Source organism: Bombus flavifrons, chromosome 14 (assembly GCF_040668555.2).
Source record: "Bombus flavifrons isolate JBK064 chromosome 14, iyBomFlav1_principal, whole genome shotgun sequence".
NCBI lineage: Eukaryota > Metazoa > Arthropoda > Insecta > Hymenoptera > Apidae > Bombus > Bombus flavifrons.
In genome coordinates, this window is record NC_138455.1 from 8,478,717 (window position 1) to 8,504,156 (window position 25,440).

General features: G+C 37.0%; 3 protein-coding genes and 1 long non-coding RNA gene across 10 annotated transcripts in view; 2 read left to right on the forward strand and 2 right to left on the reverse strand.

The window, feature by feature from the left end:
* Window positions 1–20: 20 nt before the first annotated feature.
* On the forward strand, window positions 21–4,928 carry LOC138187280 (uncharacterized). Its single transcript, XR_011175139.1, has 3 exons — window positions 21–199; window positions 316–486; window positions 4,808–4,928. It is a non-coding gene; the product is annotated as an uncharacterized LOC138187280 (long non-coding RNA).
* Window positions 672–3,796, reverse strand: LOC138187275 (probable chitinase 2). The gene is made up of 8 exons (XM_069127879.1): window positions 3,563–3,796; window positions 2,481–2,678; window positions 2,222–2,381; window positions 2,059–2,155; window positions 1,769–1,975; window positions 1,498–1,695; window positions 1,266–1,394; window positions 672–1,173 (listed from the first exon to the last, which is right to left on the reverse strand). The coding sequence occupies exons 1-8, from the start codon at window positions 3,624–3,626 to the stop codon at window positions 883–885; spliced, it is 1,344 nt and encodes a 447-aa protein (XP_068983980.1). The 5' UTR covers window positions 3,627–3,796; the 3' UTR covers window positions 672–882.
* A 1,088-nt stretch (window positions 4,929–6,016) lies between the features above and the next one.
* PolZ2 (DNA polymerase zeta subunit 2) lies at window positions 6,017–8,699 on the reverse strand. Of its 5 annotated transcripts, none has more exons than XM_069126852.1 (4): window positions 8,534–8,699; window positions 7,944–8,089; window positions 7,568–7,865; window positions 6,017–7,498 (listed from the first exon to the last, which is right to left on the reverse strand). In XM_069126852.1, exons 2-4 carry the CDS (start codon window positions 7,960–7,962, stop codon window positions 7,192–7,194), a joined length of 624 nt encoding a protein of 207 aa, XP_068982953.1. In that variant the 5' UTR covers window positions 7,963–8,089; window positions 8,534–8,699; the 3' UTR covers window positions 6,017–7,191. The 5 variants fall into 5 exon arrangements, with proteins under 5 accessions (XP_068982953.1, XP_068982952.1, XP_068982951.1 ...); XM_069126851.1 differs by lacking the exon at window positions 8,534–8,699 and adding an exon at window positions 8,347–8,482; XM_069126850.1 differs by lacking the exon at window positions 8,534–8,699 and adding an exon at window positions 8,318–8,442.
* Window positions 8,415–25,440, forward strand: part of LOC138186725 (ubiquitin carboxyl-terminal hydrolase 48) — a 76,523-nt gene continuing 59,497 nt past the window's right edge. Inside the window, exons 1-11 of one of the 3 annotated variants that reach the window (XM_069126845.1) lie at window positions 8,415–8,517; window positions 8,877–9,016; window positions 9,104–9,307; window positions 9,395–9,721; window positions 9,900–10,136; window positions 10,221–10,471; window positions 10,537–11,093; window positions 11,164–11,265; window positions 11,336–11,739; window positions 11,823–12,189; window positions 12,275–12,459. In XM_069126845.1, the coding sequence (XP_068982946.1) occupies window positions 8,883–9,016; window positions 9,104–9,307; window positions 9,395–9,721; window positions 9,900–10,136; window positions 10,221–10,471; window positions 10,537–11,093; window positions 11,164–11,265; window positions 11,336–11,739; window positions 11,823–12,189; window positions 12,275–12,459 (2,768 nt within the window). In that variant the 5' untranslated portion in view covers window positions 8,415–8,517; window positions 8,877–8,882. Of the gene's footprint in view, window positions 8,518–8,876; window positions 9,017–9,103; window positions 9,308–9,394; window positions 9,801–9,899; window positions 10,137–10,220; window positions 10,472–10,536; window positions 11,094–11,163; window positions 11,266–11,335; window positions 11,740–11,822; window positions 12,190–12,274; window positions 12,460–25,440 lie in introns of those variants that run through there. The other 2 variants (XM_069126846.1, XM_069126847.1) reach the window with 2 other exon arrangements.

The window sequence follows — 25,440 nt, forward strand, 5'->3', positions numbered from 1 at the left end:
GAAGCCTGAACGACAAGCCTGCCTTTCAAAAAATAGTTCCTAAAGTCTTTATCTAGATATATTTCATTTTTCCTGAAAGTTGTTCTTTCGATTAATCTCGATAGTGGAATCGAATATCTCGATATTTCGATTCTTGAAGTTTAAAGATCTTGCTGAAACTCTAGAACTCTTGTGAGTGCATTAAATTACGATATTATAGGTAATTATTGCAGTATCATTATATGTATATTATTATAATACGCAATAGTTATAATATTGTTAATATACTACAGCATTTTATAGATATTTTATTTTATGTTTATGATACAATTGCAGAAAATATTTTGCTTTCAAAGAACTTATATATTCGTTGCAAACCTGGAATTATTACTTGATCATCATTTTACTTACGGAAAGCTGGGTGAAAATAAATTTTCCTATAACTAGTGCAAGGAAAATCAATATAAGACATGTTGTGATACATTAAAGGAAATGATAAAATATGCAGTAAGTGTAAATTATGTTAAGAAACTTATTTTACAATAATATGTATGTATATTAAGATATTTTTTTAAGTTATCTTTAGCTGAAACAATATTTTAAATTTAAGGAAATTAAGGAGGAAGTTTAAATTCATTTCATATATTTTTAATTCAAATAGAAAATTTCTTTATTACTATATATACACGAATAATTATAATAATATGCCATTAGCATAAACAGTATGACATTCGGTAGGTTACATTTACTATTACAATAGATTAGCATAAACATAAAAATGGAAAGACAGCTTTAGAGGAACATTTTTGAAACAATAAAGAGAAGCAAATCAGTCCTTAGGATAAATGTATCCAAGTTTCATAAACTTTTTGGTACTATTTTTTCAGCCATTACCAGCTCGCTTCAAATATAGTATGCAAGAGATATTAATATTATTAAAATAGAATTATGAGAAAATTTTGTGATGGAAGATGAATTATCGTTATATTCTTTACCCATGTTTACACTATCTTTATCACTAATTACCTGACTATTTTCAGATACAACTATGTTAATCCATCTTAGTAAAGGATATGTCATATCTGTTAAATTTAAAGAGTCTTTAAAGAGATTTGCGCACTTTCCATGAAAATCGTCAGTATCGATGCTCCAAATCATTACACCGGCTAATTTTAAGCTCATCGCGTATTCGATCTGAAAGTTTTAGAAAAATATTATATTGTTGATGTAACACGTGTAGTACTATCATTTGTTATCGTCGCTTGTAATAGATCAAACTAATCAACCTTTGCTTTTAAACTCCTGAGATTATCATATACTATAACATGATCATCGTTAATGACATAAGGTGTATCGCTAGTGTCATCCCAGCCAGAAGTCCAGTTACCTTTATGACTCACTAATTCTTCACAAATCTAAAAAATCGTACATGTTATCATTTTATTAGAACGAACAAATAGATAGATTATTATTAATAGAATTAACGTATCTAATCAATATAACAAAAGTAAAATGTACTTCATTATATCCCATAAAACCTTCTTGGTCAGTGTAAGGCCCCTTAAATCCATTTGTTATGGTTGTTCGATTAATTGGACTTTCTTGGGAAGAATTTAATTTGCTTGCCAATATATAAGTTCTACCATACATAGGCAGGCCTAAGATTGTTTTATTTGCTGGTGCACCTTTACTTAACAAATAATTAAGTGTCTCCATCTGAAAATTTTATTGCATTATGTGTTCCATCTACGATACTTGTTACTCGTTGTAATTTTTCTATATGTTTTACCACGCTTAGACCGTCTCCACTTCTTAATGGTGCATTCGGAAGCACTTTCTTATCCCATGATCCATGATAATCGTACGCCATTACATGGATATAGTCGAGATATTTGGAAATTTCAGGAATATCATATGCCGTATCGATAATTGCTTTATTAGAACCTAAAGCTGCTGTTAGTAGATAGTTCGACTCGTTGAATGCCTCTTTTAATTGCTATTAGAATAGAGAATACGATTAATTTCTGGCTAAGATAAAACTGTAATTTCGATAAAATTACATTACGTTACGTCGTTTACCTTCACAAGAAGGGAAAAATATAATTTGTCTTCTGGACTACCACCCCGTGATCCCGGATATTCCCAATCTAGATCGAATCCATCGAACTTGTATTCCCTGCAAGATAGAAGCTATCATATAAATCAGTAAAGTATAAAACTATCTTAATATTCGATTCCATACTCAAGGAAGTCCAGTACGCTCTTAACGAATGTAGATCTTCGTGTAGGGGATGAAGCGAGTATAGAGTAATTTTTACTACCCTCGTTCCATCCTCCGATTGCGAGTAGGATGTTTAGACCTGGATACTGTTCACGAAGTTCGGTCATTCTTCTGTAATTATCTGGAATATTATGACGACTATAGAACGAAAATGCCATTCATAGATGTGGAATATAGATATATCTTCAATCGTATCGAGTAATTTACAATATGTATCTACCATTATCAATATCTATGTTGGGATCGAGGCTCGTAATGGTCCATGTTTTGCTGTCTAATCCGGCGAACGCGTATATGATGTGCGTGCAAAGTTCCGGACGGATATATGGGATTCCAAATTTTCCATCATTATTTCTATAAACGGCCCAGGAAGCGACATAACAAGTTACTACCTTGTTATGCTTAATCCCTAATCGAGCTTAGTGGAGAAAGAAATGTAGTTTTAATGTACAATTATTACAACTTCTTTTCTCTTTTCGCAAAAAATTCATTTCCATGTATATACATATGATAGATTATTTTTTGAACGATGTCCCAGGCTCGTTATTTTTCATCGATAAAATATGCGAACATAAATCATTCATAAAATATGCCCGCGCGCGCTTTTGTTATTTATTTGATGTAAATATGAAGAACATTGAGTCCTTGAGATAACTTTCTATTAAGTTATGAATTATAGAAAAGTATTTTCAGTTATTTACATATCTTCGAGGAATGAAGTTAAACAAAGATTCCATCGAAATGTCAGATTTCCATTGCATAAGCTACCGAACAAAATGTCAAACGTATTCTAGACTTTCCTCCTCGTTGCATAGTGTGTCACCAAATAATAGCAATGTAATTTACAGCCGGATCACATACAAACTTTTGTATTTTTTACATATATACATAGAATTTGGTAAAAAGATTGGCTTATTTTATGCTTAACTGCTTTAATACATCATTTATTGAAAAATTTCATCACATATTATGGTGGCTGAATATTGTACTTATAACGAATGGTAAAAGTTGATATTTGAATACTCGTTTCAATCTTCTATTTTTAATTTTAATTTAAATTTTAAATGTCGTATTTTATGCCTCGTTCACTTTATCTACATTTTTAGCATCACATTTGCCATAAATAATTGTAGTTTTATGAAGGATTAGTAGAATTATTGCTTATTAGAATTTTATTCCTTATTAGAAACAAATTTGGTCCTCTTTCACCATCGTCCTTTGGATGTAAATACCGTTTGAAATTTAAGTTACGCGCTATCGTGTTAATGTTAAGGGAATGATTTCAATTTAATACGTACTCACCTAGAATACCATTGCTACAGAAGAATAATATTGTAAGCAGAGATAGGAAGATACAGGCCTTCATTATCGAGAACCGCTACGCGAATGCCGAGTTATTGTCCTGGTAGATAGCTTTCACTTGACCACAATACGGTACTTCAATCCTCGGAGAAAAAGAAAAGCATTCGTGCGTGTACCTTGAAAAAGGACGGAGCTAAAACCTGTTGTTGAAAACTCTTGTACAATAAAAGTGTAGAGCAAACAGTAAAGCTTTAAATATATACTATGTAATGAATTTTTAGATAGATATCAGAAGATAACCAAATGGAATGATTCTATCGACTTCCGCCATAGATAGTGATTATCGTTAAGCAAGAAAATATTGATAAATTATAAGAGTTATTCATAACCGCTGGCATGGACCAGACACTAATTATTATTTCTTGTTATATTATATGTTATATATATATATATATATATATATATATATATTTCTTGTTATATATATATATCACATTTTCCAAGAACGAATTATTCAATAAAAAGAAGATGTTCTTATTCGATACTTTGCGAAGAAGAATTTTATAATTTTATTGAATAATTTGATCTTAGACATTACGTCAGATGAATGAAATTTAATATTTTTGTTAAGGTTGCTGCAATAAGTATCGGCTTTCATAGGCTGCGAACTTCTTTGTGAAGAAATCAATTAATATTATTGTAGCAAGTAATTGTCCTATTAATGACATGTTTATCTTAAACAATTTTTTAGTGAATTATAGAGTTTTGTATGAAAATAAATTTCGAGAAAATGCAGTCTCGGGGTACTAATAAAACATAATACGTAGTTGAGTCTTCTGCGCCTTCGCGGCAGCCGTGCAAACTAAAATTTGAAATTTCTCCATTTCGCGCGGTGTCATTTAGAAAATCGAAGCAACAGCAGAGAGCTCGTCAAAAATATGGAAAATTTAGTATACAACGATATGTCACTGCTTCAAAATGGTGAGAATCTCGATTTTAATCGTTCTGTATGCACAGTTATTAGCATATTCCGGGCAGATCACGAGAATTCTCGTGTTTATTTTATTCCTTGAGGCCGATCACGAAATTTTTCATATTTTCATCGTCGTCATTTAGAAAAAAGCGATTTAATCATACTCTAGCTATAGTTAATAATAAAATGACTTGTAAAATGGCAATATGTTAATACAAGTTAGAGTGATTTGTCGTATTTCCACGTAAACAGACGAATATCGAAATTTTCAGGAAAATCCGAATAGTATCCGGGTACTGATAGAACGTGATACATTCTTGAATTACCCGCACTCTGGTGGTGAGTTTGGAAACTAAAATTTAAAATTTTAGTATTTTGCGTGATGTCATATTGAGAAGAGGAAGTAACTGGTGAGACCTCGTCGTAAATGTGGAAAATTGGATATACAATACGAAGTCATTGCTCCAAAATAGTTAGAATCTTCATTTGGTTCGTTTTATATTCATAATCCAATATAATTTGTAGTGATTACTCATTTTTGGCACACCTTTTCGCGCATTGTGCCTTTTACCTATTGCAACGTATCTTTAGCTGACAAAAAAGTGTGCAGTACTTGATTCATACAAAGTAGTTTTGGAACTTTAATAACAGATATTCACAGTTACAATTTGTTCACATTGGATGCATAATGGAATATTCATAGATACTTCATATCTATTACGAAATATTTTATAATGCATAATAATATTTTAACTGTATCATATAACTACATATTTCATATCCTTAGTATGATATCCGCGTGTCTATGGTAAATGAATAAGAGTTGATTCATAGTTTTGAAAGGTAGTATTTTCATAAAACATCGTTTCATTAAACATAAAGAAGAAGATTTGTTTATACATTAATGTTCCAAAGTTAGTTTAAATGTTTGTTTGTAAATGGTAGGTGGTAACAAACACTTGCAATCTTGCATGTGTGCGTTGTGCATCAGGCCCTTGAAACTCGCTCAACCCTGGTTTATAAACATAAGATAAATGACCGGCAACTAATACTGACGCATACGTTCCCACAAACGCGCAACTATTGGCAAAAATCATTTTAGTGATACTGGCAGATTTTTAGCAAATATTTCGGAAGCGAGTCCATCCCTTATATAAAGCAAAAAGTTATTCAAAATATCGATTTCTACAACATATCCAAAAGGCATTGAAATCGCAGGGTAGATAACGTTTCTACAGTTTCATCTAACAAATAATACAAGCCGATTGGCTGCAATCGCGATTGGAGTTTTGTTAATTGAAAAATTTATTAGATTGTTGTTGTAGATACAGAGGTTTTGTCATAGTTGAGACATAGAATGGCCATTTAATATTAATATTTCTGGACTTCTGTAAATTTATACTGGATTTAAGATAAGATGTCCCATTTGAATCCCATTTAATGTCACGTTTATCTAATTCTTAATCAGTATCGTATATTATTATCATCATGTATTTTACTTATCAATTATCATTATTGTATATTATACTATACTATCAGTATATTGTCGTATACTATCGTATATATTAAAATCTAGTTCCAATTCCGATCGCTATGAACGCTGTAATCCTATTCTATACTGAATCGATAATGTTGTGAATATCATTAAAATGGTAAATGATTTCAGACCCTCAAGATATGGAATGCAGAAATACATTAACTGATAGATCTATTTTGCACCTCGTCTGTGGTCATATCTCTATTAATATGTAGAAAAAAATATATTTCGGAGATTATTGAAAGCATAATTTTGACTAAAAATCGCTGAATGTTAACAGAGGCATAGGATGTGAAAGGAGCTCTTCACCCACCATAATGTCTGTAGTACCACTCGTAAAAGAAAGATAGAGAAAGATGAATTACCAGTAACTCTGTATAGTCATACGGTTCTATCATTACATAATGAATTAAGTCGTTACTGAAAACTAATGGATTGTTCCCCTCTTAAACCAAAATTGTATACTTTTAGATTTTCATTGTAGAAACTGATTTTTAAATAATTTTTTGATGCATATTTAAGGCCGAACTTCTTATCGAATGTTATATACATTATATACATGTATCTACACTTGTTAATATATAATTTTCTGTTTAAAAAGAAATGTATTCTTCGGAACTATATGAAAGTTCAGGTATTTAAACAATTCTAAATATATATAAGTTAATCTCGTAAGTAATTAATTGAATAATTTTTTTTGTCGATTTTATTTAAAGGGGTGTAACTTACGAGATATGTACATATCTACTCTTATCAAAAGATACATCCTCTTTTTATAGTCCGTACTGCTCGTCTATGACGTCACAGAGTGGGCGGGGCTGTGTAATATAAGAAATAGAAGTACCTTATTCATTCTATACTCCTGTTCACTACCGGCTAATTTGAATCAGAATTTATACTCTCAGTAGATACATATTTAGTTGTTTCTGTATGTGAATGTAGCTTTTTTAGTTTCTGATATTTGAAGCTAATAATTTCAAACATTTTCAATGCAAGTTTCTTAATAGATTTTTGCAATCTTAGATATTTTACATTAACATTAAATATTTTACAATTGATATTGATAGTTATTAATAATCATAATGTATATACAAAATCAATTGCTACATATAATTATAATTAATTTATGCATTTCTTATTTTCATCTTCAATAACATACATCTGCAAGTTTAGACATTCTGTTTTTATAGTTTTCAATGGAAGTAAATTCTTGTTAGTCATATCAGGGACATCTTCATTGATAATCCATGGAAAATCTTCACAACAAGGATTTTCACTTAAAGTTACATGTGCAGTTTCATATGTTTTAATTTCAATGAAGAAAGATGAATCTTCTGGCAATGGTTTTAAATAAGATTCACACATGGATAGTTTCAAACAAATTGTTCTCAACGATTCTTCTGTTTTTAGATAGTATGGATCTTTTCTAAAATAAATTTCAGATTAGACAATAACATAATGCTGACATTATAAGATTCTTCACAAGCATACATACTCTGTGCTATTTGCTTGCAATTTTACAAGATCAAAGACAAATTTTTCAATTGGTTCTTTCTTTTTGTTACAGAAGACCAGATTCACCGCTTTGACACTATTTTCATCCTCTTTTATTAATTCTCTGATTGCATTTAACACATTTCTTATGTATTCATTGAGCTCAGGATGTTCAGATACATATACACATATACTGTATATCTTCTTCTTCACAAATATTTCCTTGGGATATAAATTTCTGAAGAACAGAATGTGATTAAATGCTACTTCTAGAAATTCCAGCAGGATATCAGTAGTAACTATAAATAAAATAAGAAATACGTTCCGTTCCTTATCATCTTATTTATATTTCTAATAAATCAACAAATAATATTTACCTATTTTATTATCAGACATTTTTTAATATATTTATAAAATGATAAAAATATAGCTGTGTGTTAGTAGTTTCAATAAAAGAATATTCAATCTTCTATTCTCAGTGCAGGTAATTTTCTCTTGTTGATAACTTTTTATATGTTCATATCTAAAATGATATAACAAAAATGATATTTATGAAATTTCTATTATGTATATGCAAACATATTTAATATTGTTTGTTCGAGAAAGATTATTGCTTTATTTTTAATAAATAACATAGTAAATAAATTCCAAAAAAATATATGTATATTAACTTAAACGCGAGAAATTATTTAGCGATTGATTTGACGCGTGCCTAGACCAAAGCCGACTGCATATGGCGGTCAGTGTATACCAGAAACGGTTAGAGTGTTTTGATGATACATTTTCATCTGTTAACGAAAGGTGTCGATGGATGCTTGAGTTCAGCAAGCTTGAAAACGTGATAAGTCTTTTCGCAGTCAGATAATGTTGTAGAAGAAGCACAGTACTTTACAACATTTGCAGCGGCATTTTTCATAACCTCAACAGTCAGGAACAGTACGGTACTTTTATGTGAGTATATACATACATAGTTTTTGATATACGAAACTGTTCATTTGTTAAATACTAAGCTTTAAGTCGATACATTATTTACGATTATTTTTATATTACTAAACTTTCGAAAATATACGTTTTACAAAATTGATTATTTTATGTGGTACTTTCGTTTTATTTTTATTCTATAGTGTTGTGCGATTTTCTCATGGCGCGAAATGGAACATGTAATAAATCGAATTTGAAACATATGCATTGTGTTTAATATAATTTTGCGTAAAGTTTTAGTATAAAATCAAAATAAGATAAAAAGTATTAACATGAAAATATTTGAATTTAATTACTAAAAATATATTATCTGTTTGTTAATATTTTAGATAAAAATGCCGCCAGCAAAAAAGACTGATTTAGACAAATTAGCATGGGCTTGGGTAGAAAGTGTGGTATTAGACCAAATAGAAAGGATACATTTGGAAACTGCATATAGAATAGGTTTAAAAGCATGTAAAAATTGCAAGTAAGTTATATGCTTATTTAAAACATTATATATTCATATGAAATAGTATTCTTTTCGATCATATTAAAGTAAATGATTTGTTTACAGACGCAATTGCACAAATAATCCACAATGTTTGACTGGATTAGGAGAAGAAAAATATATGAAGTCACAACCCGCAGAAGTAATGCCTTTAGAAAGTTCTTTATCAGAATTACGTGACCCTACCCAATATGTTGGTCTAAAGAATTTAGGTGCAACTTGTTATGTTAATAGCTTAATTCAAATGTGGTTTCATAATGAAGATATGAGGTATGTACTTATTGATACTATTAATATTTAGCTTATACTTCATTTATTTGCAAATATCTACTACAAAATGAAATTTTATATTTCCAGGAGGATAATATACAAGTGGGATATCACAGAAGATCCAGAGGAAAGGGAAGCAGTGTGTCAAGCTGAGAAGAAAGGAGTACCGTTTCATCCAGTGACAGCAGTAGGACAGTTGCAATATATATTTGCAATGATGCAATTCGGAAATCGTCGTCTGCTCGATCCGATGAATCTCGCGATTGCATTGTCTTTGGATACTAGAACTCAACAGGATGCACAGGAATTCTCCAAGCTACTTCTCTGCCATATCGAAGGGAAACTCCAACAAAACTCAGAACTGAAGCAGATGCTGCAGAGGCTGACCCAAGGAAAATACAGCTATATCAATTGGTGGGTTTTCTGAAGTGGAAAACAAATGAGAATTGTCCTAAACGATGATGATGCTGATGATCTTGACGATGAGAACATGGTAGGACACGTTGCTCGCTGCGGTGACTGGTGCGATCAACTGATCTGACCGAGAGAAGCTAATTCCGTCTAAATAACGCGAGTTTTATGTTTGACGCAGTTGCTCTAAATGCGGAACTGAATATCCAACCTCCACTACATTCTACGAATTGGATCTACAACTCGCAGCCACTCTGAAAGAGGCAGTAGAGAAATACTTATCTGTGGAACAATTGACTGGAGCAAATCAGTATCACTGCGTTACCTGCAATGACAAAAAAGATGCGCGCCGGTTTATACGCTTGGAATCTCTTCCAGAAACATTAAACATACAATTGATGCGTTTTGTGTTCCATAGGTACTTTTATTTTATTACGTTTATATTATACTATTAGATTGTTACATATTATGTAAATAGAATATGTTACTTTGTCTTTGTTAGGGATTCCGGGCAGAAAAGAAAGTTGAATTCTTTTATACAATTCCCGGAAGATCTTGATATGTCAGAATATGTTAGGTGTCCGCCACAAACTCATTTGTACAATCTCGTCGCAGTTTTAAGTCATAAAGGCCCATCTGCACATTCAGGTCACTATATTGCGAATATATGCAATTTAAATGGCGAATGGTATCAATTTAGTGACGATAAAGTGGAAAAAATGCAGAATAAAAGAATCGAGGATGGTGTTACTGGTGAGTACAAATTTTATTATAATATAATAAAGAAATTATTTAATAAAACGATAAAATGTAGTTAGAATTTCTTATTACAGAGAATTCAAAGGTAGTAAAACGGGGACGTATACCGAAAGGATTTTTGTCTTCTAATACCGCGTATATGTTAGTTTATAAGAAAGTCACACCAGAAAAACGAACATGTAGTACAAAGAAAAATAAGTTGAAAAAGCTAGATGGAGAAACCAATAGTAATAATAATGCAACAGCTATGGAAAAAATTTTAATGGTTCAAGAAAAGTCAGACTCATTAAACGAAGAGAAACACAGATGCGATACAATGTCAGGTGTTTCTGATATAAATAATTCTGAGAAAATATTGAAACCTGATATGGAGAGCAAACAGGAAATGGAAACCTTGAAGACATTTTCAGAAAATGTTGCAATGGCACAGTCTGTGAACGCAGATTCTACCTTTGATGAACAAAATGGCAAACATTATGAATTCGACAATAAAGAAAATAAGCTCGATATGGATACGAAGAAACCAGTTGTAAAAGTTGTGAAATTGGACTACAAGCGGTTAAATGGTGCTGCGCATAGAGCTATGAGTTGTGGGGAACGTGATTTTTATGAAGAGGTTGGTATATTTAGTTTTTCTTTTATTTCTCTTATGGATATTCATATGGACGCATTATGTTACTTTATAGATGGAGTTTGAAAATTGGGAAGTGAGTACAACGTTGCGTGACTTAGTGAGGCAAGAGAATGTGAAACACGAATTAAGCTTATTGGCTATTCAACAAGAAAAAGTAGGTATTAATAACAGCAACAGATTGAGTTTAATCAGTTAAGAAGCATTCTCAACGATGTTTCTTGTAGCAAAAGGAGATCGAAGATCAGAATTTAAAGAGACAACTTGTCATAGACGTGTATAATATTATTTCGAACATAGTTTCGTGGGACACATATCAATGGATTCCAAACGATTGGTTATCAAAATGGCTCAATGGACACTTATCTGTCGATGGAGTACCACCAATAGACAATTCTACATTAATGTGTTCGCATTATCGACTTGATCCTTTGAAAGTGAATCGTGCAAAGTGTATACCTGTCACAGCTGCGGATTTACTTTATGATAAATATCGTGGAGGACCGCGATTAGATGAAAATTCTTTTTGCGAAATTTGCGTGAAACGTCGGTACAAGCTACTTCGTTTCAAGATATCGCTTGAACGTGATCACAAGGAAGTTAGTGAACTCGTTCGAAATTTCAAAGAACCGTGAGTCTCCTGTATTAATAATAATTTTAAAACGAACGCATTATTTTGTAAAAGAAAAATAAATTTTATTTTCATGGTAATAGGTCTGAGACTAGTTATATCGTGGGTGCTGATTCGCTGAGATCATGGCGAAGACTTGCGATGGAAAAATTTACGGACGATATGGAGCAGGAAATTGAGGATGAAGATTGTCAAGATCCGGGTGGTTCGCAGGAAGATAGTAAAAGTGGTACAAGTAAAGAAAGTGAAGGACTGAAAGAACCGGTGGAAGGTGAAGAGAACGAAGTCATAATCTATTTCAATGAAGATTTACTTTGTGAGCACAGTTCATTGAAAACACCAGATTCGACAAGAAAAATAGTGCCCCGTGAAGCTTGGGTGATACTTCGAAAATATTTCCCAGAATCCAAGGAGTACTCTATTGGTGCCGCGTCATGTTCGATTTGTGAGGTATTTTTTCGTACATATTTGTATATTTAAATAAAGATAAAACATTTTGGTATATGCATGTATATTGATCTATCTTACTGTTCAGGAGAAAATGGAGAACGCGCAGAAAGCAAAAAAGGACGACAAGATAAAAGCCAAACAACAAAGGGACGAGTTAAACGACTTGTATCACGGCCGAAATAGGAACGAAATATTGAAGTGTGAAGATCCAGAAAAAACATTTTATATCGTCGAGAAGGGTTTTTTGGACAGTTGGCGTTCCTTCATTCGGTGAGTCTGATTATTTGTGTGTTTTCAACATTCTTAGCCTATTCAATTTCATTGAACAATTATGACTAATGAACAATATAAAACGCTTTATTTAGAATTCGTATTAAATTACATAGTAACGGTATATATATAAATATATTCCGAATGAGAGTAAATCGTGTATATTAGGGTATTTTATGTTACATATTTTGAAATATCGCTCTCAAAATATCTTATGTCTGCTAAAATTTGCTACAGTAAACATATAAATTAGTAAACTTAATATTGCATATTTTAAAATAAAATATGCTCTATGATTCGGACTTCTGAATATAGGAATTATATATACGGATAGCACTTATATCATATATGTTTGTATGAATCTGAGAAATTTCTACATTTCGAAGAAAGAATAGAGGGGTGGGGGAGGAAGTGTAGAGCACAGAAGCAGGTTAGAAAGGGAAGGAAGAAAGACGATAGAGGGAGAAAGAAAAAAGGGAAGAAAGAGGACATAAGTCAATAGTTGTCTCTATTATTATATTATCTATGTCTCTAATATTTCTCCTTATTCAAAGCAAAGGAAACCAATAAATAGATATATTTACTTAATTATTAGAAAAGTATTCAATACGAAAATATTATCAATATTCCACCTTGAGAGAGAGGGAGTTGTCTTTCAAAAGACATTTTTATCTTACTATACATAATCATGAAACAAATTCATAGAATTTTTTCAAATTCCAAGTTGAAAAGATCTGAGTTCCTGAATCTTGAAAGATCAGTGTCCCTCACGGTAATAAGAGCAAGTAGATATGTAACGAAAACTAACACACAGGGAAACAGCGAGGAGAGAAGAAAGAAAGAGGGAGGAAGAAGATAGTAGGGACGCATTAACGAGCTTTTCCTAATTATGAGAAAAAACTGGACTGTGCGATTAAGGGCTGCGCTGGTCTCTCCCCCATACTCATGTAGACGCTGGGCCAGGAGAGCAGCGTGGAAAACTAATTGAAACCGCCTAACGACCCGCCGGCAAATGATACATCAGCCTCGAGGAAACTGGCCTCGCCACGCCGTCTTAATACCGTTTCGCCTTATTCGACGCTCATCGGCCATCGAGCAATTTCGTCTTTTACTCTCCCTTTTCCGGCCCGCTTTCCTTCACGATCTCTCCCAATCGTATTCCCCGCGTTCCACTTGCCTCCTCGCACACCTAATTACCAGTTCCAACGAAGATCGAGGACGCATCTGTGCGAACGATTTATCGTTGTTTGTCTTCGATAGAACGTTGTTTCGTAGAAAATTTGTTTCATATATTTTTAACTTATTTAATGACTTGGGGATCAGATATTGATGTACTTATTTGTCACTGTAGAAGCATAAAATTTAGTAAATTTTGCGAACAACGATGCTGCGAAAATGAATCACGTTTGGGATAGATAGTTTATATGAAATAAAATGTAATATAATATAATATGAATTTTGAGTGCTGGAAAAAGATTTTATTATCGATATGATGTAACAAAATTCTCTTATATCATACATTCGTAGTGTCAATGTTGGTTCAGTTGAAATTATCATTTGTCCCAAAATAGGGATTAAATCTTTCCGACACTGCTGGTAAAAAAAGCGATTTTAATGTCTGGACGGGTGTTACGAGCGTATGGGATGATTATATGCTTCCTCCTGGATACTCAAGATTGACGGATTCAAATTTGCCTGGGCTTAAGTCCCGCGGGTTCCACGGTTTACGGACAGCCGGCTAAACTGGGATCAACCCTTTACGCGGATTACAGCGTGTGTCATGTCACGCTTGATTTCGGTACATGCTAAAGGGGTGTGAAAACCAGAAACAAGTGGTCCTCCTCTCTTCTCTTGCTAAGTATTTAAAATAGAAGGAGAAGAACGAGAAGTTTAATTAGGTGTTTGTAAAAGCGTTTGTAATGCGTATCGATGCAATCAAATTTTAACGAGGCCTGACTATTATAAGTAGCACTTCAGCTTTGAAAATCATTTCGTTTTTGTTTCTCTCTTTTTCTTCCGCAATTTTTATTGATACATTTTTCTTGATAATATTTTCTTCTGGCTATTAGGGAAAGTTCTTCCGTCAGACTTTGCTGTATATTTGTACTTTATTTAGGGACTCACGGAGAAATTAGCTGCTGTTAATAATTCAATCAATAAATTATTCTACAATAAAGTACATTTTAGGTTGCATTTTCTACGAGTGTCAGATAAATAAATTTGTAATGAAAGCGGCCTTCACACTTTCCTTAGGTAGCTTATTTAGATCTTTATAAAAGTTTTGTTTCATATAAGTGACGAAGCTAATATGTTAATATGTGAATATTTGGAAAGTCGATAATTTCGTAAGAACGTCTTCCTTTTCTTAGATACGAAATTCCCATAGAACATAGAATTTTCTTAATAAAAACGATCGAAGATAGTTATTCAAAGAATGTCCGCTGAATTTTATTTCACATTCCATCCATTTTGTAGCCAGCGAAAATGTTACTCCGGATTCGTCGTAGATACTTTACCCTTTGTCGAGCAAGGGAAAAGGTAGAAAATATTTTTCCATACCCGTGCCATTGTCTTTTCTCGCATCTCTGGGTGATTAATCCTTCATACCCCTTTTTCCGCTGTGGTCATTATCGAAAAATCTCCCTGTGGATTTTCCGTTCGCGATAATTTACACACGAAAATTCAAACTTCAAAGACAAATGGATATTTTAATTGCGCACGTATCAGAAACCTTCCCATCTTAGGTTTTTAAACGTATTAATCTTAGTTTCTAACCAGTTTTATTACTTCCCTATATCTCTTCCATTAGTTGTACACGTTGAAACAAACTGCTGTGATGTCAGTTTGAGACAAACGTGTATACTGTTCGATCTTTCCAGTATTTTATGTTGAAAGGTACATCATCCGGGTTTCTCTTTATTAGCAATTAACGAAGACCCGTTAATCGTTCTCGACGAGGTCTTCCCACCGGCGCGGCAGGAAGCTCCTCGCGTCTCAGGGGAAACAAATGGTGTCGCGGATTGCAATCTGTTGGAGCTGCCTCTGAACAAAGTCCTCCACCAATCCGTCAACGTCACCTGGATGGATCTGTGAAAGGATTAGGTATTTGCATAGACGATCGCTCAACTTCTATCGAGAAAGAGCACCTTCTTTTTTATTGGTCTCGACATAGCAGAGACGCCTTTCCTTTGGTCCCTAAACTTTGCGTTGCAACGCGATGAAACCATGGATCTTCTTAAACGTATGAAATTTTTGAACGTATTGTCCTTTGAGTATCTTCAGTGGAAAGGAGATACTTCGACTGTGCTGTAGTACTTGGAGCGATAATTCGATAGAACGGTGTAGTACGAAAAGCATTAACAGAAAAATTGTGTCGTGAAAACCGAGTTGAACGTTCTGATTTTGCCTTTTTAGCAGAGCGGTCAGAAACCAGCGAGGACAGTGAGAATAATTAGTCATTTATGAGGCCGTAAGTGGGGCCGCAAATCGGCCCCTCTCAAAGGGACAAGGACGCTGGGACGGCGCGGCGTTATCTCGAAATTATTAATCATATCGTAACGCGTCGCACCGATGAAGAAAGAGAGGCGACTGGAGAAGGGGAGAAAGAGCCACGAACCACCGTCTCCATGGACTTATCTGACACCTTAATCAATTCCAAGTTATTAATTACGGACCCTGCCCTCCGCGCCGCCATCGCGCTGCTCCTCCATCAAACCCATAGCCACACGCTTCAGAAAGCCACCATAGCATTGTCTGCGGCTTACAATGCAGTGTCAACACGATCAGAGTCACACTTTCACCCTGACGATCATTAATAATTATTTAGCGAACCTTAAGCCGCCCTCGAACGGGTCTCGTGCAAATTGCAACGATTCTTCCCCAATTTTTCTCGATTCTCGCTGCTTATTTATATTTTTCAATTAACCTACTGAAGTGCCTTAACGATACAATAACGTTTGAGGCAACGATTAATGGGACACGTGGTATCATATGCGCATTGTTGAAAAGCTCAGGAGTAAAGGAATTGAACGAGCGAGGTTTCAAATTTCGCCAAAAATTTATAATATCTTTAATTTTCTATATTTCTGAGCTTCGATTTTCTTCGTGTTTAGTTTATTCGTGCACTGTGCAGGCCTGTAGACGCGAAACTGATTAAACAGAACTAAATATAGCGCTAACGTCTCTTTGTCTTATCCTTTGTATTATAAAGTACTGAATAATTATAACTGTCGCGATTCGTTTATTTCCAAATACTTTAACGGAGAATACAGTGCGCTCCACAATCGAGCAGTTCCGTTAGCCTCGTATATACAGCAGCATTTTACTTTAGTCAGGATGGTGCCGAACAAATTCCGACTATTTTGCGTACATTTGGCAGAGGGGTGCTGTTTGCGCGAGGGGTGGCGCGAGGGGAGGACGGATGGGTGGCCACGGAAGGAAAACTATAAATCATTCTACGAGGCGTGCTGTGTTGAAGAAGAAGGGAGTTAGGGAGGGGGATAGTGGGGTGGCTCGTAGTCGTCGTGCATCGACTCGCGAAATCCAACTACCCTTAAATAAGTTGATTCATTGCAGGAGGCCTTTGCAGCCAGTCCAGAGTCGAAGCTACCCTCTTTTCCTCCTTCTTGGAGCCACTCTCGACACTTTCTCCCTTTCTTTCTCTCCTTGCACCGATTTCTTCTGCTCGCTTTTTTATTCACCGTGAAACATAGCAATCGCAAAGAAATAACTTAGACATTGGTTGTTTTCTAATTTGTCGCGTTACATGAATTATCTTTGATCCCCTGAAAAAAAGGGGCGCTCTATAGATGTAGACAGACAAAGTGTTTCAATTAGATGGTTCGAACGATGGAACGGGGGAGTGAAAAGTGTATTTTCGGCCGGTCACAGTAGCTTCATAAAATCGAGCATGTCAATTACCGTGAGAGTCGGGAAGTAGAGTAGGGAGAGAGTAGCTTATGGGACGACGTAAACGAATCTCGAACGGGAACGTCGATATTTCATCGGTGGAAATGAGACGGGAGCGAACGCGGTTAAATTTCTTTGACAACGGTGACAAAATATTCTATTCTCTTAAGAGGAAGTAGATTCTGATAATATCGTACGACTTTCGTTGCTCTTTGGCTAATAATTGGAATAGACTTGGAACGATTTGGGATTAAAGAAGGAACAAAACTTACATGCGAAATAGCGTATCGAAATCGCACTATTATGGACAGCATAATGTGAAAATAGCCTCCGGTATCCGTTTCCGAACAAAACTCTTGGTTCTTGGGACGAATTTCACTATGACAGTGCCATAGATTTTCTGCTTAACCGTATCTCGGAAATTTTTTATTTCAATTCTCAGCAAGGTTAAAACGTAAGAAAGGATTCCACGATCCATCGAATTCTGACCAGAATGTTAACGGGAAGGGAGGATACGCTTTATCTTTCCTCTCATTAAACGCTGCCAAAAGCAAACCCTGAAAACCTAATGAACTCGGGTCGAGGCGTTTTCTCGAGGCGCACAAGTTTTGCTTCTTCCTGTCCTTTCCTGAAACTGGTGAAAGAGCCAGGGAATATACAAAAGGACGTAAGGAAGAAGGAGACGTGAAAGCAAAGCGGATAGAAAGAAGAAGAAGAAGAAGAAGAAGGAAGAGAAGAAGAGAAAGAAGAAGATGAAGAAGAAGAGGAAGAAGAGAGAAGGCGTTGAGCTCGCTTTGCCCGAGCACTGATGATAGTTTTTGCTCGGCAAGATTTTTTGCCACCACCCCCGTAGCCACCCCCCGGGGGTGGATGATATATGACCGCCCCCGAGACACTGGCCACCCCCGGTGGGAGAAGTAGAAGGAGAAAAAGAGACGGGGCGAGGGAGATACATCCTGATTCCGGAAGAATTCCTTATGTACGTGCGCGTGCATTTATGTTTCAAACGATGATCGTTTGTGCGAACTTTCGCCGAATTTATGGGGTGCGTTTTCCACGATAGTAATGGCCATTTGATTGTTTCTATCAATTATACGATTCATTTAGAAGACGCTAGAGGAAAGGGAGAAACGTAACGGTACTTTGAGAATTGGAAATTTCATTTTCGTTAGAGCAAAATAGCATTTTCCCATACACCGTGATAGATAAATCACAATCTGTACAGTTCAGAGTGAATTCGTGAAATTTATTTTTTTTTTGCATTTCTGACAAGTTCGCCACCTTTAGGAACTATATTCAACGTGATATATGTATAATTAATCGATCGTTAGTGTGAATTTGTTGAACCTGTACGTGCGTTTTGCACGGTAAGGATGGATATTATTATGAATTTATTTTTATTTTTATGAATGATCATGTGCATTAATACGTAGCGGATTTTGGGAAAAAGTGGTTTTTATATTTTACTTTTAAGTGATACTTCGCTGTTTATTCAATTTTGATCAAACTGTGCTACAGGATCTTATTCGATTTCTCCATACAATTATCGCTTCATGCCCTTGTCCCTTCTGAAAAGTGTATTGTACAAAATCGTAATCCGTTTCATCGGCGAAGAATTCGTAGTGGAAGATTTTGATGGTCGATGTGGAAGGCACGTTCGTGTAGAATCGATCGTTCCCCGCAACGGTGCCAATGTAAATAGACGTGAGCGACTGAGCATGGCGGGCGGCTACGTTTTTCGTGGTGTATCGCGGTAGCCGATGGTCACGCCTGGCGTGCAAGCTACGCGTGTTGCTCCCTGATCGGGAACGCTCGATCGGTTTTGAGAAATCGAGCAAAAACAGGGCGCAGGCGGTGCAACGATTTGCCGGTTCTGTCGGCCTCTCGCCGCAACCTCGTTTCGAGAAACGGCTGCATCGATATTTTCCTGCCGCTCCGTCGTTGATTGTTCTCCCGCCTTTTTTTTGGCTCTTTTGCTTCGTTCTCCGTCGTCTCGTTCAAGCGGTGCTGATTTTTAGCTGAGTCTCTTCGCCGGTAGTTCACTTTGTGTAGCTTCTTAACACGTTCATTGCCACGGTGGTCATCGGTGATCCGCGTTACTGCATCCTTTGGAACGATTAAAGCAAGATAAATTTCTAAATCCAGATAACATCTTTAGAAAAAAGCGCGCACATACGATATAACATTTTGCAAAAATTGAGCATTATGCTCTAGCATATTTCAATCCGTCCTGGCACCGAGAATAAAATAAATAAAATTCAAGCGGCAGTCAACCTGCCAATTTTTCGACCTCTCGCATGGAATTCGTCGCGCTGTCCCATCTCGTCGAAGTTTTTTAAATTTTATCGCGAGGGATATCTTTTCTTCTCATTTATTCGCTCGTTGCAAAAATATCGATGTGTATTTGTTCCATTTTTCTCCATTTTCATCTGCACACGTTCGCAAAATGTTCATTGCGGATTCGTGATAGAGATAATTTATTACTCCTTAGACGATAGTTTTCTTAGGGCTGTGCAAGTATTTACATCTAGTGCCATGAAACTGACGTTCAGAATAGTTTGTACGCAGTTCTACCAGTGAGAGCAGACTTGTCAGGAAAGGGAATTGCAAAGATTAAAAAGCGATAGAATGATGAAAAAAAAAAATACATGGAGCGTAGGATACGGGACCGATGCAAATGCGGATTTTGTCAATCCGCATTCCTTAGTTGCCAAACCAATAAAATGTAGATAAAATACATAAAGACGTACGAAGATACGTAAAGATTCGTAATGCGTCGAGTATAGTCGTCGAGCATTTGTTAGACGAGAGGAATATCTGTTTAGGAGTCAATTTATCATCCATTTGGCAGAATTCAGGAGAGAAATTTTAGCAGAAGAAGAAGGAATACGATCGTACTAAATATCGAAATAATCAAAAATTCATAGAAACCATTTGATTGTCAAAAATATTTCAAATGTTGTGACCCGAAAAAGAGCCCATTTCGAGAGACGTTCTCTTTCGGCGGGCAAAAAGATTCTTCTCGCACATGCTTTTAAGATTCCTCGAACGTTTGAAGAAGAAGAGGGTGTTGCTCCAGCTTTGGAATCGAAAGGTATCGGCTGGATTTCGAGGCGGGCACAGGCCTGCTCTGGCTTTCCGCTTCCAGGATCACGGTCCAGGGCGACTGCATACCGTGATCGTCGAAGCATCGTCCACGGATTTCGTTTTTACACCAACAAAAGCCTCCACGGCCGATCTTCTTGTTTGTTCAGGGGGACTTCTCGGTCGCGACGAGGTAACGTTCGCCTCTGGGACGAGGGAATACAGGACCCCAGGACTAAATTTACGCCGGTCGGTAGCGTAGTTGACCGACGGACTGCGGCAGGATGTCGATTATCGACGGTTTTTGCCGTGATTTCCCCCTTTTTCGTCTCGAACGCATAATTAGCTTTCGTTATTCTAGCGCGTACCGCCAGCTTCCGCCCGCTGACAACGATTCACCGTCGCCTCATCGAAGTCTTTCTTTTCTTTCGTTCATCGTCTCACTTACTACCTCATGGCTTTTGTCAGGAAGTTGTGAAATCCTTCACGTTTCCCTAGCTGTCGTGCGGTTTGCGTTTTTCCTCCAGCCAACGATTTGAGGTCGTGATAAGGTTGTTCCAGAAGTTCTTCGTACCTGTTCGAGCGGTGCCATGTGATTCTTGGTATTCGCTCTGAAGTTATTTCGAAATTTCCAATTTTTTGTGTTTCCCCGGGTCTCTAAGTTTGTAGACGGTTTTGGAGATAGTATCGTAGCAGGATGGACCTTGCAAGGGAGTTTGGCTTCGACTTCTACTTTATGGGCTTGAAGAAGAGCCAACAATAGCAGATACGTATCTTTTCTTAGCTGTGGTAACTCGAGTTTAAGAGGCGAAGCCGCCCTTCGATGTTCAATCCCTTAAGAGCTACATCGGAAACAGTTGCAGAGAGAAACAAGATTTTGCCAAGAAAAACTGAATGTTTTCTAGTACGTTAGAAGAAAATGCTAGGGTCAACAAACAATTTTCCGATTCACTGACTCTCCTTGTTGCCGCTGTGATTTCTTATTCCAGCAATATGAATTTACGTTTCTCGTAAGTGAATTCAAGAGTTCAATTAATACATTTTACCGCTGCTAAAACATAGCTATTCATCTTTGGATTTTAAGTGATAATATACGCTTCAACACACTGTGCTGTGCTTCTTCTATCCTTCTAAATTATCGCGTCCAAGCCAGCAAAAACAAAAATGTAACAGCATTAACAGCATTGCTTAAGTAACTGAACGAACGCAACATATCAACGCTAACTGAAATTTCTCTTCAACAAATCATCTACTGTACGGACACGTGGTTATCTACGTAATTTATAGACGATGTCTGGAAGTCATGCTAAGTCTGTTACGCGCCTTAGCAGATCGTTGATTTTGTACGATAAAAGATGGCAGAAAAATTGTTTGCAAACTCGATTGTGAGCGGAACCTACGCCTATCCAGGCTACAATGATTTAAAGCAGAAGCATTCCAACGAAGTTCATGGCCCGTTCGTTATTCGAAAAACTGATGTTCGCCTCTTTCTACCTCGAGGTATTTACAAAGTTCGCTTGTAACGAGGCTTCGTTAACGGTACGGCAAGCAATAATCGCTCGAGTTACAGTCAACCCGCATTCCTCGAGTTATTGGCGAATGGATGTTCGTTCTCGTGGCTAAAGAAGCCACGGATTCCGCGCGTTCGCGCTAGAAAACCGAGATTTTCGAGCGTATTCGAGGTCAGGGCAAGCGCTCGATTCGGCCGATTCGCGTGAAAAGTAACGCCCGTGAATCAATCGTGAAAGAAAGATCCAGGCCACGTTCGATTCGATCGAGTCACGTTCGATCGTGATCAATTAATCACGTGCTGGCAAAAAAATTCAAATAGAGCGAGCAGCCTTTCGCCAAGACCTCGGGCTAGAAGCGATTCGAGGCAACGATTCGACCTTCGTTAAATAGGTTTACCTTGACGGGATCAATGAAACCAGCCAAGCTGAAAAGCAGACGCGGGTTGAAGGACCAATTTGTACGTGTACCATTCGATGACGAATACGTGAATGTAACGTGAACGAAACGTTGCTTTCCCATTTATTTCGATGATATAGAGGAGGCCAAGAGTCCAGAGTAAAAGAGAAGTTGGATCTCTGGTAATCGAAATATGTATCGAACTTCTGCATCTTGACAATACAAGATAGCGAATGAGAATACACTGGCCTAGTCTAGGGGCGACAGGCAGTTCATATGATTAGAATTCACTAATTCCTCTCACTATCTACGAGTTTTTGTTTATATGTACAACGTATGTATGACAAATGAATTCAATCAGTAAATCGTTCTATTACATACGAATTAAAATTTTATTGCAATAAATGGAGTTTGGATAAAAGTTGGAATCTTCGAAGATTCCTCGTAATCGTGACATGCGTTTCAAACAAGTTCAAATCTTCTATCGAATTAGTCTTAGGATTTACGTATCAGAAAATGACTAAAGAATATAAAGAACTAAAGACCCTTAGAAATGGCCAAAACAAACGTAATTGGGAATACAAAATTTACGTACAATACTACAGATTTAGCAAGTTATCCGAAGGTATTACTAACATCTCGAGGAACTCTGAACACTCGATCTACCCTCTGTCCGAAGAAACCTGGATATTCTCATGATCTGTAATAACAAAGCTCGATATTCCCACACGTCACGATCGCAACTGATTTTCCACCGTTTCCGATCTATTTCCCCTGAACAAAAGATAGATCGTGAAGAATCATCGCGGCTTCCATCGCGGTAACGCATTGACCAGCGCGAAAGACGGTGGCCCCCGTATTGTTGAACCGGCACGTTAAAAGTAGTACAAGAAAATAGTGGTAGCGAAGAGAGTATGATCGTGTCGGGGTTCGGGATAACGAGCCGGATGATTTACAGTTTATCCTTACACCTCCATTTACGAAGGAACCGAGGACTCCTGTGATCGCTTTTAAATTCGCTCTCGTTGATGCAACTGGTCGTCCATCGAGGGGACCCGGCGACGGTCTTCTCTCGTTTCTCATCATCCTGGGGGCCGCCGCCCCCCTCCCTCTTCCCAGTTCTCTCTTCTTATTTTCTGAATGTCCCGCGGTACCGAGCGCGCAACATTGTTTTTCTCCGTCTTCGTCGTTCCTCTTCCATCGTCTCTGTCCCGTCCACGCCGCGAACCAGACTCTTTGGCGTTCCTTTTTCCACACTGGCCACTGGACACCGGTGGACCTTTTACCACGGACACGTACAATCTGCCCTCTTCTTCTCTTCTCCACCTCCCCCCTCCCTCTTCTCGTAATGATCGCAACGCTTCGATGCACCCGGCCTCCGGAGCTGCATAACCGGAGGATGCATCTTGCGCCACGTACAACGATCTTTCCTGTTGCCCCGCGCCACGGTGGCTCGATTGTTACGTTATAAATGATTATCGTGTTATTACCGTACAGCGAGCGCCGCGGTGGTTTTGGTCGGTGGCTATCTTTATATTTTTTTCTCTCTCTCTCTCTTATATAGTTTCATTTTTCTCCCTTTTTCCTTCTTCTTTTTTCTTCCTTTTTTCTCTTTTTGAATTCGCTGCATGAAATCGTGGGGAGGGATTTTGCGCGTTCGCGGGCAAGTTTGTTTGTGGACGGTTAGGAGAGTCCAGATCGAGAGGACGGCCAGTTTTTCGCCTGGTCTAGCGGACGCGGTTCTGGAAGGGGACTCGGCTTTCTTTGACCAGATCTTAGGTCTGCCTTGGCTTGAAGATGTTTAAGTAAGAAGCAGCGTTCTCGAAACGCGCACACGCGATTCGGAGGTTAGAATAGGTGGCGTAAGAATGGTTAAGAATGAAGAGTGATGAGTGACGCGGAAGTAACGGAGTCTCGAAGTGTACAGTGGTCATAGCGGTCGTAATGTAAGATATTGTAAGAATTTTAGCTCTTTAGCTATCTTTGGCGCTCTTTTCAAGCCACGTATATTACCATTAGATCTCAACTTTGATTCGAGTACAGCCGGCTTTCTTCTTTTTACGTTTTCCATCCGTATTTGCTCTTTAACTCGTTCGTTTGTGAGCCTGGCTTGATATCGCCAGGCGAGCCGCTATACCGGCACGTACACTTTCGTTTATACGCATTAGAACGCTTACAAATAAACTTGGAAAATCATTAGGAATTTCCTTAAACTTTTATGTTTCATACATTTCATATTTAATTCATATATTTTATGTCGTGATAAAAATCTCATAAATAAGACGATTAACCTGTTAACTGTGGAATTTAGTTTAAGAAAATCACTTACGCCACGTCGAACGCGGTTAATTGGTTAATTCTGATACTCGTATCATCGAATTCCATTGTATTTGGTATTCTTTGATTCCGTGGATCCCATAAAATGGTCGCAAATCTTTGCAGACACCGTTGAATTAAATATTTGCTGCTATCATAGCAAGGACTTAAACTTTCATCCGACAATTCGTATCTGTCTCGAAAGAAATACGAAGATGGATGATTGGAGGTTGTATGAGAACCGGAAGTGTCCTCGTGCAATTTTCTGGCCGCAAGCGGGTCGATCGTTGCCGCTTGTGCAACGAGCATCGAGAAGATCCGGGATCGTTTAGTCAAATACCATCGGGAGGAGCGGTAAATCAGGGAAAACCTGGGGACAGTCGTGTTCCCTTCTTCCCGGGCCGGAAGACAAATGTCAAGGGGGGAGTCGAAGGGGTGGGAGATGTTGGCTTGGCCTCTCTTACACGTAGGATGCATGGCCTCGCGGCGGTAAATCAAGCCCGGTGATATTAAAAGGCCGCTTATACGCGAAAACACAAGATTTATTTCTGCTGAAAGAGAAGAGCCGGCAAGAAATCGGTGTATACGCGGCGCCCAATCAATGGACAGGGAACAGAGGACGAATGGGGAGCAGATAAAATGAAGAAGGACCTTGTCGCTCGAACGAGATGAACGGAGACCGATTCGAAAGTAACGAAACGAAACGATGAAAAAGAGGATCGAGAAACAGCCACGTGGTGAGCTGAGAAAGTTGGACGTTTCTGT

Excerpts from the sequence above, each read along its gene's own strand:
- LOC138187275 (XM_069127879.1), bottom strand. The coding sequence starts at position 3,626 with ATGAAGGCCTGTATCTTCCTATCTCTGCTTACAATATTATTCTTCTGT. Across the intron at positions 2,679-3,562 it reads CTGTAGCAATGGTATTCTAG|CTCGATTAGGGATTAAGCAT; the intron begins GTGAGTACGTAT and ends TTCTCCACTAAG. Across the intron at positions 2,382-2,480 it reads CAACATAGATATTGATAATG|ATAATTACAGAAGAATGACC; the intron begins GTAGATACATAT and ends ATAATATTCCAG.
- PolZ2 (XM_069126852.1), bottom strand. Across the intron at positions 7,499-7,567 it reads TTGCAAGCAAATAGCACAGA|AAAAGATCCATACTATCTAA; the intron begins GTATGTATGCTT and ends AATTTATTTTAG.